At 37.6% G+C, this 20,798-nt stretch overlaps 1 protein-coding gene across 15 annotated transcripts in view; it reads left to right on the plus strand.

Moving 5' to 3' along the window:
• The window catches only part of ADGRL2 (adhesion G protein-coupled receptor L2), a 161,784-nt gene that overhangs the window by 25,273 nt on the left and 115,713 nt on the right, over positions 1-20,798 (plus strand). For all 15 annotated transcript variants that reach the window (XM_057408317.1, XM_057408318.1, XM_057408320.1 and 12 more), the window contains exon 2: positions 7,034-7,206. In XM_057408317.1, coding sequence (XP_057264300.1) covers positions 7,134-7,206 — 73 coding nt within the window. In that variant the 5' untranslated portion in view covers positions 7,034-7,133. The remainder of the gene's footprint in view (positions 1-7,033; positions 7,207-20,798) is intronic.

Here is a 20,798-nt window from a genome sequence, read left to right on the forward strand (position 1 = left end):
CCTTCCAACCTGGCCTTGAACAATGCCAGGTATGGGGCAGTCACAAATGCTCTGGGCAACCTGTGCCTGTGTCTCACCACCCTCGCAGTGAAAAATTTATTCCTTATATGTAATCTGAATCTCCTCTCTGTCAGTTCCAAGCCATTCCCCCTTGACCTGTCACTACAGGCCCTTGTAAAATGTCCCTCTCTGGATTTCTTGTAGGCCCCTTCAGGCATTGGAAGCTGCTCTAAGGTCTCCCTGGAGCCTTCTCTTCAGGCTGAACAAGCCCAGGTCTCGGCCTGTCTCCATAGGAGAGGTGCTCCAGACCTTGTGTCATCTTTGTGTCCCTCCTCTTGACTTGCTCCAACAGGTCTACGTCATTATGTTGAGGGCCCCAGAACTCAATTCCTTGCTTCAGCCCAGTGACAAGTGGTGATAAAGCAGATCAAGTATGTTGAAATCCTTGCAGTGAGCTAGAGAAACACCATGTCACTGCACAGGTACAGACATGTCTGACCATAGTCCCAAGACTTAGTTCTGTTTGTTTTGTTTTTCAGTCTACTTCCACTTCAAACAAGTTCTTGGCTGCGAAAAACACTGGATGGGAGGAAAAAAAGAGATCAGCTAAGTGGCATAACAGCTTAGAGAAATATGGGCCTTTGCAAAGCCTTGTCAAGGCTGTCAACAAGCAGTTTACTGTCTTACAGACTGCAGTGTCTTTGGTTGATGTTAGTCTAGTGATTTTTTTTTTTCATTTTCTTTTTCCAAGGGAAAGAAATGATAACGTCTATTATAAATAGATTATTTTAAGGATTTCTCTTCTGTGAGAAGTTTGAAAAGCCTTTGAATTTTCTTCAGCTGTTACGATTGCTTCTTTTGGTTTGTCATATGGCTCTCTGTGTTTTTTTTTTTATAGCTGTTCATTATTTACTTGTTTATTTTTGATATTCATAAAATCTGTCCTACATAGGTTTGAAAATGAGAGCTATTTGTTTTGCAGTTTAATGAAGAGAATGGCAAACAGCCTCTGTGCCTCTGGTGTCCAAAGTGATCAGCATATTTAACATGCTCAGCGTGACACTAAGATATTACAGCCGATAACAGTTGTAATTGACTTACAGCCTCCCTTTCCCTCCCTCCTTTGGATGCTGGGGATTTGAGACCCCAGGAAGATGTAGTGATGCAGAGGGCAGAAGTGTTAGAAAGGTTTTACCTGCACTTTGAGTGGAGGCTCTCTGATGTAGCGGCATGGTGTTGATTCAGGTGAAAAACAGGGAATTTGCAATGAGCATTGAGTGACACCCCCCAACCCCCTCCCCTTGATTCTGAGCATTTAGCAAAGGCAAAAAGAGAAATTCAGACTTGGCAAAAGTAGAGTGCCTGGAGCCAAAAAAAGCCATTCTTATTAGCGCTAGCAAAGGTTTACTTTTCTGGCTTATTGAATGAAAACTCCCTAGAGTGTCCAGGCTTTATCCTGTGTTAACAAGAAGGGGTAAAGCTGGCTTGTCAGAAATGGACCGCCGTGTAATGTGTCTGTAAAACACAAGAGTGAGGCCAAGCCGAACTGGAGTGCTGATGACAAAGGAAAATATTCATCTTTTCCTCTCAAATCCTATTTATTTTCTCTGTGAATGATTGTGGTAGACCACTGAGCTGCTATGGACTGATGAACTAAATCATAATGCTGCACTGTCAAAATAGTGTCAGTGCACTACTGTTCAGTGTCATGTCTTACATAGGTAGATTTGTATTTTGAATGACCTGCTGCACTGGGAAGTGAGCTGGGAAACCAGGCTGATGTGGGCATTTCTGTGGGCATCCTCAATTTAGGGTATTCATTAGGGTGTTTACTGTGCACTATTTCAGACATCTGGGTCGTTTCAGAGCACTATGCAGCTGAATGCATTGAAGTAATGTTTGTTTTGTTTTTGGTTTTGTTTTTTTTTTTTGTTGCAAGATTGGATGACCATGGTCAAATCTTGTTCTTACTGTGTTATTCCCTTCCCTAATACTGTATTCTTTACCTACAACTTGTGAAGAGATGTTTTGGGTTTAGAAATCCAGTGTTTAAGGTGACAATAGGGACTGGTTAATCCAGATTTGGAGAGAAGACTGGTAAATTTTAAAAATTTAGTTGCTTTTAATGGAAAATACGTCTTTGTTAACCAGTTTTAGACAGAGCAGAGTTAGCCTCTCCATTCTTGCAATTTGCAACTTGTTTAATTGGAACAGAATCAGACATTGCTTGTTTACCATCAGTATTAGAAGGATGTTAACTGAATCAGCACAGGGTCTTACTTGTCTTTGGAATTTTTTGTAAGATCTCATAACTTCGACGATTTTCTGCAATCTAGTAATGTACCACTAATGCAAAGTTGTTCATGTAAGTCAGTTTTTGAAAAAAACATATTGAAGGCTTAGGAATAATTCCAGTGCATCTGAAGATATGTTCAGGGTTGAAAACAAGAGCTGGGTCTCATTGCAGATACGTGTAAAACTAGCTCTTGGATCATAAGCAGCATTGGTCTCATTCTAGTATTTTACTAATGTGGTTTAGACGGTTTTACTAATCACACTGCACTAATTAAATTCTTACGTTACAGGTTATAGGAAGTTTAACTTTTGTTTTTTTTAGATTGGGAAAGTGTCATGATGGGAAAGCATGTGGATACATGATTTCTCAGGAGACTAGGTAGTCTATTATATTGTATGAATATATATCTACTCACCCTTGCCTCCTCCTCTTCCCCCTCTTTCCTCTGCAGAGTGTCTCGGATATATTACAGAATTACTTAGTTTCATAAACTGGGTTATGAAAGGCAGTGGGGGTGCTGCATGTGTGGCAAGCTAGGTCATGCGGGATTTATAAGAAGGACTGCCTGGGTCCTGCTAGTTCTTCAGTATGTACGAGCTGTGCAGCTACCGCTGATGTTCTTTACCTCTCTGTGCCTCATCGTCTGTTAATGCTAGTGTAGATTTAATTTCTGTAATGGGGATGTTAAAGCTTGGCTGAGGTTGCAAATGCTCACGGTGTTTCTAAGATGATTTGGAAAATTAAGCACTATATGGTAAAATACTCCAGCGTTAGTCTGAAAGACTTTTCAGCCAAAGAAAAACATCCTTGCTTAGCTGGGGAGATCTCTATGTCCCCCTTTCTCTTAATTGCCTGAAAAGCTGTATGGAACAGGAGGGAAAAAGCAGCTCTTGAGCATGCTGTGTCAGTTGTCCAGAAGCTCTTAAAAGGCTCTTTTTTGGCTTTAGAAAATAAAACCTTGGGAAGGTTAAACAGAGTAGAGTTGGGACGCAGCAGTCCTTTAGAGGTCTTTCTCATCAAAGATAAAAGCATTTCAAGGAGCATGCTTGGAGCAGCTTTCTCTTATCTCTGGGGTGCTCTTGAGTAACGTTGAGGAGAGAGGGATGGCCAACAGTGGCACGTGTTCAGCAGCAGTTGTGTTCCGTCTGTAAGAAGTTTCAGAAGTACAGAAGAGCAAGGAATCGAGACAGGGGTTCTAAGTTATTCAGGACTTGAAGCAGAGCTTATGAACACAGTATGAAGAGGTGCCCAATACCTTTGGAGTGTACGGGTTTGAACATTAACATTTCCATTACTGATCTAGTCTTCTTTAACAGCATATATATGAAGAAACCTAACAAGGTGAACTGTGTTGTTTCTAGTGGAGGGCTGGTTTTTTTTTCTATGGAGACTGCAGTTTGACCCAGAGGTAGGGATTTAAGTTACAGCTGAAATTTTCTGGGCAGCTTTTATTACACTCTGAAATTCAAGCAACCTTTTGCTCTAGGGAGTTTCTCTCTGCCCCACCCACAACCAAAGCAGTCAGTGATCCAGAGAAAAAGTTTATTAAGGTCTGAGGGGAAGTAAGTTATTTGCACAAGGCAGCGCTCACCATGGTCTGCTTTTTCTGCTCACAAAGAAGTAACTTAAAACGTCTTTGCCTGGTCCTACTTGCTTGGTTTGGGATTTGTTGTTGTGAAATGCCACTGACATCTCTCTGTTGCTGATAGATGGATGGTCAAAAGGACAAGGATGACGGCAGTGTCTGTAGCCAGAATGCGCTCTGGCTCCAGCTCATGTCTGGGTACCTTTTTCAGGATTAGCTTTTGTTATGCTGATGAATAGTTGGTTCAGAACTGCACTATTTTTTACTTGGAGCCACATAGAGTTTCTCAAATATATGGGTTGCATTAAAACTTGTTTGCTGTGAAGCTGTTAGTCTTTATTTGAAAACTCACAAAGAAGCGAACTCAAACCCTGTTGCATCAGTTTTCAAACACTGCTTATTTTTTAATGCCTTTTTAGAAAAATGTGAGTTACTGTTAATCTGGTAGGGGCTGGTTAGTTTCTTCTGAATACTTACTGCAGCAGCACACTGAGTTAAATTCTATGTCTGTAGGCTACAGCAATCTAGAGGGAACAATGTACTGCACAAAACACTTAAATTTATCCTTAAAATATTTTGCATTTATTCTTAGTTGAATAGTTTCTGCTGGTTTTGGTATCATAAAAACATGAATATCCTTTCTGAAACTGTGTTTTCTTATTGAAATAGATAAAGTAAGTTCACAAGATCAGGAATTCTTACTTAATTTAAAACAGCAACAATAAAAAGTCTCATAGGTTTTGCAGCTATTTCCTAGAGAGATGTTGAGTACTGCAGGTGGTGCTTTGGTTATTGTTTTTGGTTTTAACACAACCTTTTCCCCTTACACCCTTCTCCTCTCTCCAGTTTAAAAAAAAGCCCAGGAAGCAATGAATTTAAGAAAGATAAAGCACAGGTATGTCACTATCCACTTGAAGGTAAACGAAGATGTTTCAGACCCCTTGTGTGCACTGATATATTATGGAAATAATGATAAAACTTGAGTCTCAAGAAGTCAGAATCTTCTGGACAGACTTATATCGTCATGGCAATTTCTACTCAGCAGGAGCTCCTTTGCAATTGTAATCTCTGCTGAATGCAGTGCATCCTTTGTGAATTTGCAGATTTTTTTTTTGTTTTATTTTATTTTGATTGCAAACCGGTCTCAGCCCAGTGCAAAAGATCTCGGGATATGATATGACTCTCTCTTCATAATTGCTTCTGGGTTGTCCTGTAGCAGTTGGTATATCACCATTTAATTTGAGGGCACATCTTTTACCTCCAGGCACAGGGCCCTCTGCCAGGGTAGGCCACGCTCTGGCTGTCCTGCACTAAAGCACTGCTAGCTATTTCATGCTGTTTGTTGAAATATGTGCAATAAAAGTGCTTGTGACTGAAGAGCACCTGTCTGTAGCTGGATGTGGGAAAAAGGGCTTGTTTTTCTGTATAAATACACATAAAATCACTTGGCCTCAGATGTTAGTTCTCCTTCATTTCCCTGTGTGAGAAATCACAAGCACACTTGTATTGTGGGAAAGGGATGCCCACACCGAAGCACTGAAGTGGCATTGCTTCTCTCTTAAAGAGAAGCCTACTTGGCTATTTAATAATCTTGTATTCTGCCACAGTCATATTGCTTTCATTGAGAGCCACAGAAGTTGTTCCATAATGTTTTCTCTTAATTCCCTTCTTTCTCTCCTTGGGGAAGAAAGTGAGTGTCAGTCTTGTTGATGTTTATGTGCTCAGAGAGCAAACTTATCATTGGTTAATATTAACATTGGCTAATATAAAAGGAGTTACACTTTCTACTTCTGAAAATGATTTACAGTTCATCAAATTTTGTTGTCTGGCATTTTGTGATCTTTATCCTTTCCAGTTCTCCTTGCCAAAAGGGTATTTTTAAAGCCTCAGCATGCTTTAGTACTTCTAAGACTCCTAAGTGACCCTTGGATCCTGCCACTTAAATTTTTACATAGTTGTTGTGTGCTTTCAAAGTAACGTTAGTTTCAGGTATCAGAAATACATCCATGCAGTCCTGTCCATTGGGCTTGGAGAGGCCAAGCCAGTGTGGCACCAGACTCAGCTCTTCGGATCTGTAATTGCCACGATGTTCCAGAATCCTTTCATATATCTGTAATATATAAAGCCAGCTTTGTAGTTAAAAGTAATTTGGTTTTACATGAATGTTAATTTTTCTCTAACTTCCCAAACTCTAGTAGACGGGGCTGAAGCATGATCTAGCTTCATACAGTAAGATATGGAAGAGGTTGTACAGTTACTCAGTTGGCTGGTGAGAGAATGAAATTGTTAGCAAAAGGGAGCACTCTGCTGTCAAATCTTCTATCACAGCTACTGCACTCTATCACCATAATTATGTTTTTTCAAATGCAAATGATAGTTTTAAGAATTCTTCCTTTGGTACATCATTTACAGGAGCAGTTTGGTTCGTATTTCTCAGTTGGAGACAAATCTCATCAGAGGCTAAGGACGGGAGATTTTCACCCATTTTGTTTATACCCTTTTCTCTGAAGCGATTTATTAGGTCAGAATACAACAAATTGTAGGGTCATATGAAGAGGCTCCTTCAGTAGAGCATTTTGTTGATTAAACTGCTGTTACTGCTTCTCATCTGAGGAGAGCAACCTATGTGTAGCACGAAGGGAATGCTGGAGCGGTGGCAGAGAGACCTGTTGGTCCCTTGTTCTCAGCCACTGCATGTTTTGAATCCCTACGAAAAATGGCAGGGCCCTAGATTCAATTTTATTGTTGTTCTTTAAGGTAGAGAAATATAGGTTGTGCTGGGTTTTGGGAGTGGGAAAATCTTAACCCAGTCATTTGCAAAACCGATTTGATATATTCAGAGAAAATGTTCTTTCTATTCCTGCCTCCTCCTCTCCCCTTGACACAAGTACATCAATAACATTTGTACTTTCAACTTTAACGTGTATCACTTTTTGGCATTCTGTTTAATGATCACTGACCTTGAGAGATTACATCCACAAACCTGCCAAATTCACAGCTACAGTACAGGTGTACTGTCAGTTTTTATTAAAAATTTCTGTCTTTATGTCAAGTAAAATTTGGTATTCCAAATTACTGGTGTTCAGCGATTGATGGCATTTTTATTTATTTTCTTCTCTGCTCTTTTTCTTCCATATCCTCTGCTTCTCCAGGTATGAAGATGAATAATGCAGACCACTGGTTTCGATGATGCTGGGCTTTTATAACTGGATTCATTAAGGAATACAAAGAAAATTCTTACAGGGATCAATAATGGTGTCTTCTGGCTGCAGAATGCAAAGTTTTTGGTTTCTGCTTGTTATCAGCTTCCTGCAGTGTACTGAAGGTAAGCTAGAAGTTTTTTTTCACTTGATTTTGCAGATAAGATGAATGGTCTGTACAGTTAATTTCTGTTAAATGACTTGAAGTTTTAGGATGTCAAATTAGAAGTACCTGTAGCATGTTCTAGGTTTAATTTTTAAGAATCAAATTCTCTTTTTTCATTGAAAAAAGGAAATACATTTTTTGGTTTTGATACATACAATGTGGTATGTTGAAGCTGAAACGCAGTGTTCAGGCAATTGAAGTGACAGTATTAATATCCTTGATTGATAGGTGCTTTATTTTTGGACTCATCCTGTTTATATTTTTTATCCTCATTGCACAATCATTTAGAAACAATGTTTAGGTATGCTAAATGTGGTATAAAGCAACTAAACAGAGCAGATACCTGTTTTACCTTTCTAATTTGTTTGGCTGAAAATAAAATAGCAAACACTTCATTAAGATTAGAACTATGCGAAATTTTCAGAAAATAAAACTCAAAACTGCATACAGAAGTAGCATCTACTTAATTTTTGCTTTAAAAATGGGGAAATACTTCACTGCTATCAACTGTGGTGTTTAAAACGGCTTTTATATGAAAGAGATGAGGAAGGAAAAGGCTTCTTTAAAAAATTGCATCATCTACTCTTTATCTGGTTTTATTCATAAACTGTTTTATCCAGTTAGTCTGTCTCCTCATCTGTTCTGAACATGAAGAAGTCTCATTTCACTTAAATAGCTTTAAGAGCCAGTTCACCTTCCCTTCCCCCTTTCTTCTTGGATATCATCAGGATAAATTATAGAACTGGCATTTCCCACAGCACACTGCAGATTTTGGGATGGTTTCATCGTTGATGATTTGATAGCAGCTGTACTGACTGTACTGCTTGTACTGCTGTACTGACTGCTCTTTTGGTGTCTGTTGAGTCTGTGGACTTGGGTATAATCTCACTTTCATAGGAAAGTAAGTGCCATCAGCCAGGAGGTAAAATGTGTTTCAGCCTCTTTCACAGGTAAGGAAGGTAAATGCACATTAGGAGAATGGAATTACAGCTCTTATGACTGGCTGGTTAGGTAATAACTTGTGTTAATTATAAATGCTCTCACATTGCTGAAGTGGTTACGCTAGTTGAAACCAAAGGTGTAGGAAGTAGAGGCATCTGTGCTTTTTCTGAAATTTTAAAATACTAAGTTTCAAATCCCTGTATGTAATACATTTGACAAAGATTCATGTGCTTACAGTTAATGCTGTGCTGTGGTTGAAAACATTTGAAAGCAGAAAGGAAAAACAGGCAAACAACTTAATTTCTCTGGTTTGATTACAGTAGCAAACAGCATGGTGCAAAGAGCGTTCTGTGTGCTGAGTTTGGAAAGGAAAAAGTCAGCTGAGAACTTCTGCAGATTGAATTCTTGCTATTTGCAGGAAGCTAATTTTCATTGTCATCTGTAATATTTCAAGTTCATTTTGTTCTCTCCCTGTTTTTCTTGCTTTTAGTAGCCAGTAGCAATCTTTTGATGCTTCAGTTGTGAATTTACTTTTTTAAAGTCTATACAAGAGCTGCTTTTTCAGCTAAAAGAAACAGGAAAGGAAATTGGGAACAGATAACAGAATCATACCAAATTAATTGTAAATTCTTAAAATAAATGAAATACGGTGGCTCTGTATACTGAAAATGAATATTAATATAGAGTTGGCTTCCAGCCACAGAAGCAAAATGAATACCGCATTATTACACTTTCTCACAAGATTACATTGCCTTCTGCTTCAGTAATAAGAGATGCCAAGTGTAACGTGCTTTAGTAGCACTTCATGCCTGGAAGTACGAACATGAACAAAGGTTAAAATAAGAGCATCTAACTTTTGCTAGAAATAAGGAAGTCTTTAGTTCTCTTACTTGGAACTTCGGGATTTTTATAGACATTTTATGTGTGTATGGAGGTTGTTGCAGTTAGTGGGGGCGATGAAACCTGGCTGAATTCCCTGCTGTTACATTTTAATGTTTCTGTAGAGTTAAATAGGGGGAAGGGGGATGGAGATCCTGGGTGTGGACAAGTGATTCATTTGTTCACATAATGAGACATTTTCCAATCAAGCTAAGTCTCATTACCTTCAGAGTGCTTTAGCTTTAACTCACCAGGGAATTAGCAAGCAGCACAGTTATCTGAAGGCTGCAATTTTATTCTAGTGTTACCTGTCCAAACAGGAATCCTATCTGTGGTTAAGAAATCCTTGGTTTTGCTTTGGTTTCCTTGGCTAGCGCAGTCCAGGTGGGGTTGCTTTTGAAGCAGTCCCTTCCTTCAGGTAAAATGAACCTGAAACAGATGAATGCTGGAAGCTGGAGGGGAAAACTGCACCGAGTTGTTACACAGTGGTGATGCATGGATCAACAATAGGTCAATGTTGTTGTGTAGAGGCTTGAAAAAAGTGTAGAGGCTTGAAAAACATTGTTATTACCATCAACAGCAAGCATTGTAGCCCTAAATAAGGCAAAGATAAGAGACAGGAAAAAAGTGAAAAGTTGAAGTCATGAGCTTGAATATTAATATCATTTCTGAAGGTATTTTTCTAGCATATTCTGCTAAAGGTGTCTTTAAAACTACAATGTTGTTATAAAAGACAGACGGAATGAACTACCTTGGAAAGTATTTAGGAGTTACACAGGTGGTTGTGTGAAGTCCCACCTTGTACCATGGCTGATTGCTTAGGGAATATGGGAGCTCCCACTGTGGCTGTACCATAGTCTGTCCCCATCACATGTCCCATGTTGTCCTGTCTCTCTGGCTTGAATAGGAGGGTGTTTGCGCTCCTGTCTGTCCCGTTCAGCCGAGTCCCACACAGTTCTTTACCTGGTTTCTACAAACTGCAGGAAATTAATTACTTTTGGCAGCACCTCTTCCCCTACCCCCCCTCCTAATTAGGAGAAATCATCCAACAAGTTAAAAATTATCTGAGAAAATACAGAAAGTCAGAGGGTGAGATCACACATGCCTTGTTTCCATAGCAAAGCAGAGTAAAAAGCTTATTATACATATTATTGGTTTCTCTTCAAACAAGTTAAGACATACACTAATATGCATATGAAAAAAAGATGTCAGAGCTAAACATTCTGATTAGGATCGACTTTTGGACTCTACAAGTTTTGATATTTTAAGCTTTATCTTGCTTACAAAGGCCACCTTTTTGACTAGCTTTAGATACCTTTTGTTTTTATTGTCTTCTGCTGCTTGAGAACCACAAGTGCTTGGGAAGCACTGGAATAATTTTCTTTCCTTACATTTTATTACAATCAAGGTTTAATTCTAATTCATTTTCTTATGTATTATTATCTATGCTTTGTCCAAAGGAAGAAGCATCATGCTTCCATTATCTGTTTAATTCCATTTATCTAAACGGCATTAATTAAAAAAAAAAAAATCCAGCCTGTCTTTGCCTCTGAATGTACATTTTAATTAACATGATGCTGAGAAATATAAATTCCACTTATGCCAGGCAAGGAGCCGAGTGCTAAATTGGTAGCAGTTTTAAGTGTGTATCCAGTGTTAGTGTATTTGCTAAAAGAAAAGCATACTACATACAGATAATGTACATTGGGCCACTACAAAGGTTTTTGCTCTTTTAGTGCATTGCTTCAGACCTTCAGCTTCCTCTTGAGCCACTAGGAGTGTGTAAAGTATATGGCACAGGTACTCAACAAACTGTAGAAACATACCAGGTTTCCTACACATTTACTAAGAGGTATTAGTAGGATTTTGCCCAGGATAAAAATTGAAAAAATCTTGTACTCTGGAATTGAGAAGAAATCAACTTCTGTTAATTAGTGGATTTAAGTTCTGCAAGGGGTGAAACCCATTGCAGAGTCACGTAAGAGCAAATAGGAGCACTAATTTAATTTCTAGCCAGGGAATTTTTCAGAGTGAGAGCTCTGTGAAGCAAAGTTAGTAGGCAACTACTTGGTTTAACAGTGGTTGCAAAGAATCCAAAGCATCCATAAGCATATCTGGCATGCTAAGGACTGCAAATTATTGCCCACCCCTTGAAGAGTCACTCTTGTAAGCCTTCCAATACTATCTTCATTTTTATCATGTATACCTAATGTGTTTTATGATTTTTTGTTAAATATTTTTTCTTAGTTGGCTAATGCACAGTATTCAGAAGGAAATATCTGTGTAAAAGAGAGCAGTTGTATTTCTGCAGAAAGCAACTGCTGCACCAATTCCTATTTTGTTTCCTGGAAGAGCATGCCGTTTTTCACTGGGATATTCTGGTACTTACTTATCTGGGACATCTCTTTCCTTTTCTGAGGGAGGTATAGGACCAACATATCTTCTAAAAAGGAAATTGATCTAAACAGTGAGACCAAAATTCTTCTTAAAGAAGCATGTCTGTTAAACTTGTCAAGTACATTTCCATATAGTAGAGACTGACAGGCTGCCTGGAAAAGCCAGATTCTTTAGAGTGCCGGCAATGAATATGCTTTCATGTATTCCCTGAGCAGTGAGGTCTGATGGATGCTGCACTGTAACGTTAAATTTTTGAAACCAAAGCAAAACCACCATTATTTTAAAATGTAGAAGAACCATGTAAAAGAATGCGTGAAGAACCATTTTAAATACTTTACTAACTCTTACATGAGAATTTTCGAGGAAGTGTTAATATAATGCTCTTATAATTCAAGCAAGCAAAAGTATAAATGTGTAATTACTATGAGATGAATAATAGTAGTACTATTTTGATACTGTTTTCTTCCTCACTTATTTAAAAGACATTCTTCTTCATGAGGGGAGATTTTACATCTTCTTCAGCTCTGTATTCAGAGGAAGAAAAGAACCCTATAACATGTAGAACGATAGAAATAGTGTCTTGTGCTAAGGGCAAATGTTATATTTTTCAGAGCCCTCTAAGCTATTACTTCAGTTTACCATCTTTTGTTGCTATAACCTCCGTGTGTCTCAGTGGGTGAGGTGAGCTATGCATCTGACCACCACAGTGAGAGCAGATTGCTTTAACCTTCAGCTAACCTGCACTGACACAATTGCCTAAGGGGCTTTTATTAAATATAAATCTGGTTATATTTTAATTAGTTTATTATGGTAAGGTACCTTTCCAAGAACACAATAGCAGAATTCTGTAATTAAAAAACAGCTTATTAGTATCGTGTTACTAAATACAGAAAAAATAATTTGTTTACTTACTTTTATTAACAGTTGTATTTTAAAAGTGTTTAATTATTTTCATTTGTTTTATGTCAAGTGAAAGAATACTGTTTGTCTTAATAACAAGAGGTTTTATTTTTAACAAAATTGTCTTTATACTGTACTTTTTAGGTCATAGTCTAAAATGGAAGTATAACTGCCTCAGCACTGGCTTTCTTATTACATTTAGTGTCCTTACGATCAGGTTATAAAAATTATCATAAAATATAATGAGTTTAGGTTTAATATTTGTTGCCAGGTTCTACAAGCACATAATGGGTTTTATACTTGCAGGTAGGTCCATTGATGTCCATGGTCTACCCCCTGTGCATAAACGGTACAGAAAAGCAAAACATTTTGTGCTGGGTAGATGTGTTAATAGTGGCAAGTGTGCATAGGACAAAAGCACTGCAGAAAAAGTATCTGTGCAAACAGGTTTAATCATGTTTCATGTATGTGCCTGCTTGCATGTTTGTATAGCGTTCCAGGTTGTGTTACGGGAGGAAGAGGAGATAAAGCTATTCACAGGGAGAAGTTCTTGGCTGGTTGTCTTATCCATACTCTCATCATAAATGCACTTAATACTACAGGAGCTCCCAACATGTTCTGCAGTTGTATATATTATACAGTAACCTTCGTGAAAGTGACAATTAAAAGTTGCCTGGCTTTTTACATTAGTGTCATAGTTACACATCAACATTGGTTGGTTGAAGAATATATATAGTTGCTCCTTCTGATTATTTTTATTAATATGGCTTCATAGTTGGATAATATGGTTCTAAAGCAGCACTTGTTTGTGTTATAACCTGTCCAAGTATAAAATCATTAGAAAGAAAGGAAAGAAATAAACCATACATACATAGCAAAGGTCATGAATAATTTTGTTGTACTTTCAGTTTTACATGGTACTTACTGCCTGGTACCTGGTATTACATAGTTCCTGTGTTGGTAGAATCACACTGCAGGTTGGTTTTTTTTTATTTTTCCTAATCACTTCAAATTTGATAAAATGCCATTCAACACTGAATCAGCTCCAGTTTTACTAATTTCTATAGATACTACTAGTTTATCCATTGGTGGTTTGTTTTGATTTACATTTTGAATGAGATATATGAATGCTGGATATTTTACCACTCATTCACTTTTTTCAGAAATACTGAACTTTTACATTTTTAACACAGGATAAATTTTATATGGGTGATGCTGTAAATGAGCCCTGCCTCAAATACAAAGACATTTTATGATAAATTGAATATGCATTTCTGGTGGATAGCATCCATTTCTGATGGATAGCAGCTGAAAAAATCCTTTTACTTGAAGGTGTCCCAAATTCCTGCTCTTCCAGGAAGTGTGTTGAACTCTTACACTGGCTTTCAAAACCCAATTGTGCTAAAGCTCTTTGTGTTTCTGTAATGTCTTCTGGCTTTCTTTTGAAGTATAAAGGAATAGAGTTGTATCAACGTTAGCACAGTTTGTGGGTCCTTCATTCAGTCAGGGAGACAATTCATCCATGACCTGGTGGCATTAAGGGAGCCCGTGTAAACGAATGTGAGTGTGTTGTTAGTGATGAGGGAGATTCCCTGGTTGTTCCTTCTGAGCTTGGACCAGTCTAGGTTATTGGGAATGTTTCATTCTTCTTTTTTTCTGGATTTATAGCAGTATAACAATCACTGGTGTTTTCTCGGTGTATAGAGTGTATGTGTGGGAGACTAGTTGGGAAGCAAAATGATTATTTTTTTTCTTTTCAACTGTTGCCTGAGCAACACATACATGTGAGAAACCCAGGGGGACCACATAACTTTCAGTTGTTGGATACAGCACTCGATGAGTTTTATGAGGCATCTTGACAAAGGAAGGAGAGCTGGCTTTTGTGTTCTCCCTTGTCAGGGATTTTGATGTCTCTCTCAGGAGTTCGGTAGTTTTGTTCTGTTACAGCAGAAAGGAAAATTAATGCAAGGTCCTGTTTGAGCAATTTTCCTGTTAAATTTGAATTCAGTAATTCGTTTAGGAAACCTGAGAGCAAGTTGATGCTGAAACCAGATTCTTGTATCTGCTGCATTTTTAGTTGGAAAAGCAATGAGAAGTGTTTGCTTTTTAAAGACACTGATGCTATTTCACATAACTTCTGTTTTAACCATCTTCCTGGTGAGCTTCAGTCGGATTTGCCTGTTCACCACTGGTCCTGTTTGACTATGCATGTGACTTGATCTGCCTTCCACAGTATTTCACATTAATTTCTCCCTGCCGAGTTCTTTTCTCTAACTTTGGATTGCCTTTAATATTTTGTCTTTTTTTTTTTAATTATCAAATGTTACTTTAAGAATAAAGCTGTGATTTATTCTGTGCCATTGTTAACATTTACCATTGAAAGTCTATTGGAAAAATGTGGGTTTGTGGCTTAGAACTGATCATGCTTTTTAGTGGCTTAATATAAATACACTTTTAGTAAACAAAACCGAACAATTTGCTGATTGTGCTTTTGCATCATTTAATTTGCAATAGACAAAGCTGGCATGCATGAAGAGTGAAGCATGGGAAGTCCTAGAGGGCACGTGGGTGGTTTGTGATGTGGATTATTACCCATAAAGATAGATGGAGTTCACAAAACATCACTTCATCTACTAATGCACCAGCTAGAAAAATAATTAAATATATCAGTATAGCATATCATGCATAAACTGGTTTAGGCCTTCAGTTAAAATCCTGCTCAGTAATAAGAAACTTCAGATCTCTTATATTTTTATACTATTGTAAAGACATATATATATATATATCTTCATATACATAAAAAGCATCTGTGCAAAGACATGTTAAAATCTCAGAATACAGAAGTCTAAAATTCATCCACATGTAAACTGTCTTGAAGGATTTGTAATATAAAGTGTTTTGTTCTGCAGTGTAAACTAACTGCCAATGGAGAAAGTAAAAAAATGCATCTAAACACCAGTGTTTCCTTTACCATTTTTTTTACAGTCAGTTTGTTACATGTATTCTATATAACAGTATCACAATTAATTTGCAGTATGAATTATTTTGAATTTCACTATGTGAGTTCTAACTCAGTCCTGGCAACAAATCCAATTACAGTATGTAACCTTACCTCTTTAATGCATTATTTTCTAGCTGTTGGATTTCTTGGATCCATTTTAACACCATTTCTATATTGCCTTTTTTTGCTACTAAAAGTTTGTTGTCACGTTAATGTCATTTGTAACAGACTCAGCAATTCTAACTTCAGTTACCTCAAAGCCTCTTCTATTTCCATTTTTTTAATTCCTATGTTAATATGGTAGATTTTAAAAAAAATAGTGATAATAACAGGGAAAAACTTTACTAAATAAAATTTTTGGTCAAGTTGTGAATGATTATGACCTGATCAAAACCAATTCTCTTGATCCTGTTTCAATTGGGAGGGATGAGATCATAACTGTGAAGAAAGAAAAAAAAAGTGCATTTAAAAGCATTCAGAGATGTTAAGCAACAATAAAACTCTGTAACCACTTAAATGACAGCAGCTGACTATTTGAATTAACTTTGTGTTTGGCTTAATTCGGGGTCCTAATTATTCCTAACTTACGTGAGTAGATTTCAATTATACAATACTGCAGGGATTTGTAGCTAAGGCAACTAAAGGAATCATTTTACACAAAGTACTTTTGTTCAACTGATTAGGCAGGTTAAAATGGAATGATAGAAAATGGGAACTCTTGTCTGATAAGGCCCAGTGAATTGTTTCCAATGACACTATGAAGAAATAACTCGAGGAAAGTTCATTATTGAAGATCTTGAGAATTTTATGCAACATCTTTATATCTTGATAACATGGCATTAGTTAACTGCTCACAAATAAATGTTTCCCATGAGTATTAGCAATAGATCTATCAACAAAAAGGTAGTTCACATTTTTGTGGTACCTTAATTTGGTCTTCATGAGGTGACTTTTACTAGAAGCTTGTTAACTAATAATTCAGTTCTTAAAAATAATTTTTAATCTCTCATTATTTATGCCATCTAATCATTTAAATAGGCAAAACATGCTATGTTTACTGCATGATATTTCATGTTTTAGGCACAAAAGCACTTTTGGATCTACAACTCTGATCTCTAATATCCCATTTATCAAAAATTGCTGTTCCATGAAAATAATTCTCAATTATGCTACATTGTTAAAATAACCTGGGGGAATTAGAGGTGAAGGAGGTATTGGAATAAAAGACTCGGGAATCAGTTTCTGTTTGTATTACCCACACAAATGTGTGTTCTTCACTGGGAATTTTTCAACAGATTATAGTTTGAGCTTAAAGACAGGCATTTATATGTATGTTTATTTAACAATGTCTACATATATGCTCAGCTAGAATTTAATTTCTATTCTTTGAGCATTTGTAAAGTCATGCTTTCCCACATTAGTTCTGCCTCATAGGGTAGGTGTCTCTATTTGATAATGATAGACCAACATCCTATGACTTAGAATGCTTATTTTTTGTTTTCTCTGGGATTTTCACACTCGCCTTTTTTTGTTTCCTTCACTATTGAAGGTTACAAGAATGCTTATTCTGCTGACTCAGGAGAACAGACAACACGATAGCAACACAATAGCATGTCTGTAACCTATATTGATAAGGCTGTTTTTAGAGCTGTCAGATTTGCCTGTGTCACTTAAATATACCCCTAGACCTTATAGTCAGTCTTCAAGAGCAGCACAGCAGTTTTCTGTGTGTGTTGTGTTTAGGAAATCAGAACTCAAAGTTACCTGTAATGTTGTCTAATGATGCTCTTTAAAGGGAGGGGAAGAAAACACCTATGAAGCATATGGTTAGAATGTGTAACAGTAATTTCTAATCTAGATGCCAAATACTTTAAAAAAATGTACATAATAAATCCATAATAAATCCACTTCTGTCGTGTCCCCCCCCAACTCCATCCCCCCCAACAAATTCCACTTTTCTGTGGAAAAATCTGTATTTTTAATCATATGTGTGCTATTAACATATTAACGCTACACACTTTCAATTAGTACTGCTGACAAGTTATTTAGGAAAATCTCTGGAGCATGTGGAGATGTGCACAGCTTCTCTGTGTCAGGTGTTTGCTTTCCAAAGTGAAAGTATTAAAATTCAATTATCAGAAGATGTTTGCAGTAGGCAGTGTGCCTTTGGAAGACTGTGAAGGGCAAGGGTGTGGGTGCCCTCCATGCACCTGGGCAGGAGGGCATCCACACCTGCCCTGTGAGAATGTCAAGGGGTTGGGCATGGCTGTGCTTCAGGGTATAGGCACATCAGTGAGGTGAGCCGCATACTGCTGTGCCACAGTATTTTCATCTGATAGTGGTGGGGAGCATTGAATCCTGCTCTGTCGTCACATCATCTCCTCTGTGGTGGCTCTGGCACCCATGTGGTGGTGCTGCTGCTGTGGACTGATAAATGGATCAGGACTGGCAGGAGACTATCTTTCTTTTACGAAGATATTTTCCACAGTCACCTCTCTGAACCATGTCACCTGGGCAGTGGGAAAGTGGGAGAGGTGCAGAGCTGTGAGAGTGCTCCACCTTTATGTAGATGGAAAAAAACAGTGAGATTGGTGCATCCACTGGAGCTTGGGAAACCACTGTGCCAGATGAATAGGCATTTTATTTTCAGGAGGGAAAACAGGTTTAAAATGTGTTATTCTTTGTTAGAATCTAGGATCAGTTTGACTCTTAGCACAATTAATGCTACTCTGTGGGACTCTGACATCTGAAGTCGGAATATCTAGAGCCTCAATCTTCTTGATGGTGAAGGGTATCCCAAATTGTCTGGAAGTGCAGATATGAAGACTGTCTTTGTGGCTTGGTAAGGGTGTGATTAGGTAGATGTCAGAGTGGCATCTGATTTTTTTTTTTTTTTTTTTTTTTTTTTTTGTCCTGAAGAGGGAAACAAGATTTCTCCAAAGGGCTGATTTCCCAGATAAGCTCATCCTTTCAAAGGTGCTTTAGGGATTTTAAGATTGCTGGGAACTGAAATTTCCTCATTGTGGCTTGGTCCTTCCAGTTCAGATTTTTTTCTTGCATTGGTAGTCAGTACAGAAGCTTTAGAGGAAGGTGCCAAAATACTAAAATGCACAAAGAGGGCTGCTTACAGTGGACATTTCTTAACTGTCTCCTGCCAGTCAGTCCCAGGAGATCCCAACTCATTGCTTAACTAAGTACTTTTTAAATATCCTAAGTTATGTCTTTAGTTTTTGGAGTGCATTACTGTGGACGTTAATCTTCTTGTCTTTAGTAGAGTTCACTTATAAAAGATAATGTCATGGAGCACATTTCTGTCTCTCTCTCTTCTTGCCTTATTTCCAGATCATTGAAGGAGTATGCTGAGCGACCCTGTTGCCCTGTAAACTGTGATCCTGGTTCTCCCCCTCCATCCTCCCATCATCGTTTTCTGATGATTTATGCCAATTTGTAAACCTCAGCTGTGCAGAGGAAATTATTCAGCTTCTCTGCATTGTCTTCCTTAGCTTTAGTTGGTCACCTAATTCAGCAAACTCGCCACTTCTCACACAAAAGTAGACTTCCTACTTTTGTTGTGCTTAAGGAATTTGTGGTTATGAAATCATTGGAAAACCTTTCAGAAAAAACATCTGTGAGTTTAAGAAGTGGACAGAACATAGACATGGAAAATTATACCACAGTTAGGAGCCAAAACCAGTCATATTTTGCTGGTTTGGTTAACTTCCTATAGTGATACAAGTCAGAGTGCCAGATACTTTTTAATTTTACATCACAGTTACACATTTTGCTATATCTAATTGCAGCAGACTTCTCCTGTTCAGCAGATTTTTATTCTTGCTGAGTAAGTACTGTGCTTATATGAATATGTGGGTATATAACTTGGTTTATGGATGTTTAAGGGCTTATAATTTTCTCTTTAAAGTCAAACTTAATTTTTAATTTTGTTTTAATGAAAAGATTTTATGGCCGACACATTCCCCATGAGAAAAGGAAGAAATTACAGATGGTCCAGAGGAGAGGGTCTGCTACATACACAAAAACTTCATGTCAGCATTTCAACAGAGCATTTTCTTAGGGTATCTGTGTTATCACTGACACTTTCACATTGACAAGCATATGGGATGTAGTGCTGAATGTGTAAATTGAAATGATCACATCTAGCATTTCCCTCTACCAGGTGCCAGCTTGCTGCTGCAGCTCTGCACTTAATGTTGAAGGAGGGGTGCTAGGAAGAGTTTCGTTTGCTAATTACCTCTTATCTCCAGTACACAGTCCTTGGGCAAACAGCTTACCCAAGTGTTTTTGAGAACACCTATCTGGACAGTGCAGGATTGCAGGTGGTCCTGTGGTGACAGTACAGTGTGCAGAACATGTGAGAAATCTCTATCCATCTGTGTATGGCTTTTTTTTTTTTTTTTTTTTAAGTCTTCAGTGAAGAGCAGAAGACAAATTTGAGAGACTTTTTCTGTCTGTAAAATTTATCAGTGTGAAAAGCAGAAGACTGCTATTCCTCAGCTCAAGAAAAATGTGTGCGTGTGTTTGTTATGTTGGAGTCTTTTTGATAACAAACCTGATTGTCCTGTCTTGTGATTTCAGCTGAAAGGAAAATATGCACATGCCAGTAAGAGTTTTGCAAGGACCTGCAAGTTAAAATAAATAGAATGTGGTGGTTTAAGGAAGTGGTAGAGTCTAAATTGCCTTTCAGTACTCCTTTTCAAGGATCCAGTTTAACAGGATTATATAATTTTACTAATACCACTTTGATCTGTCATTTATACAAAAAAGGCAGGCTTTCCAAAGCATTTGCCTTACATGTTCTTTTTGGGCTAGACTTAATCACTTGCAGCACTGATAATATTTTTTCATTCTTTAAGAATTCATATTACAGTCTTATGCTTAATACGACTGTGGTTTGAGTACAGAATGGTAAAAGGAGCCTTTTAATTCATAATCCAGTAATTCAGACAGTGAAATTATGCTTCTCTTTACCTGATATTTGTTAAAATGAATCCAAAGAAGCTTCAAAAGTGTTGATGTCATCCAATTGCTCTTTTACGTTTCTGTAATGCTGTTTGTAGAATAGATACATGCCTTACTGTGTGAAAGTGCAGCATCTTTTTTTATGATTTCTTCTTGCAGTTGTCCGCATTTCTCCTAAGAGTTACAATTTTCATTCTCAGGCATTCTGTAGAGTCCAGAATTCATGATGTTCATGTGAGTAACTCAGCTGTGTATGCCCAAGACAAATTTATTAGTAGCTACACCTTCATGCATGTTTTATTTCGTGCCTCTTGTTTGCAAGTTAATATTTACTAGTGCTCAGGTGTTACTGCAGAACAACTTGTTAATAGAAAAAAAAAACACAAACCCACAACACTCCCCCTCCCAACAAAACACCCCCAAAAAAACAAAGCAGAAAAAATTCCACAGAAAAA

Source organism: Pezoporus wallicus, unplaced genomic scaffold, assembly GCF_028554395.1.
Source record: "Pezoporus wallicus isolate ANWC-B61680 ecotype Strahan unplaced genomic scaffold, APGP_CSIRO_Pwel_v1 contig_4238, whole genome shotgun sequence".
Classification (NCBI taxonomy): domain Eukaryota; kingdom Metazoa; phylum Chordata; class Aves; order Psittaciformes; family Psittacidae; genus Pezoporus; species Pezoporus wallicus.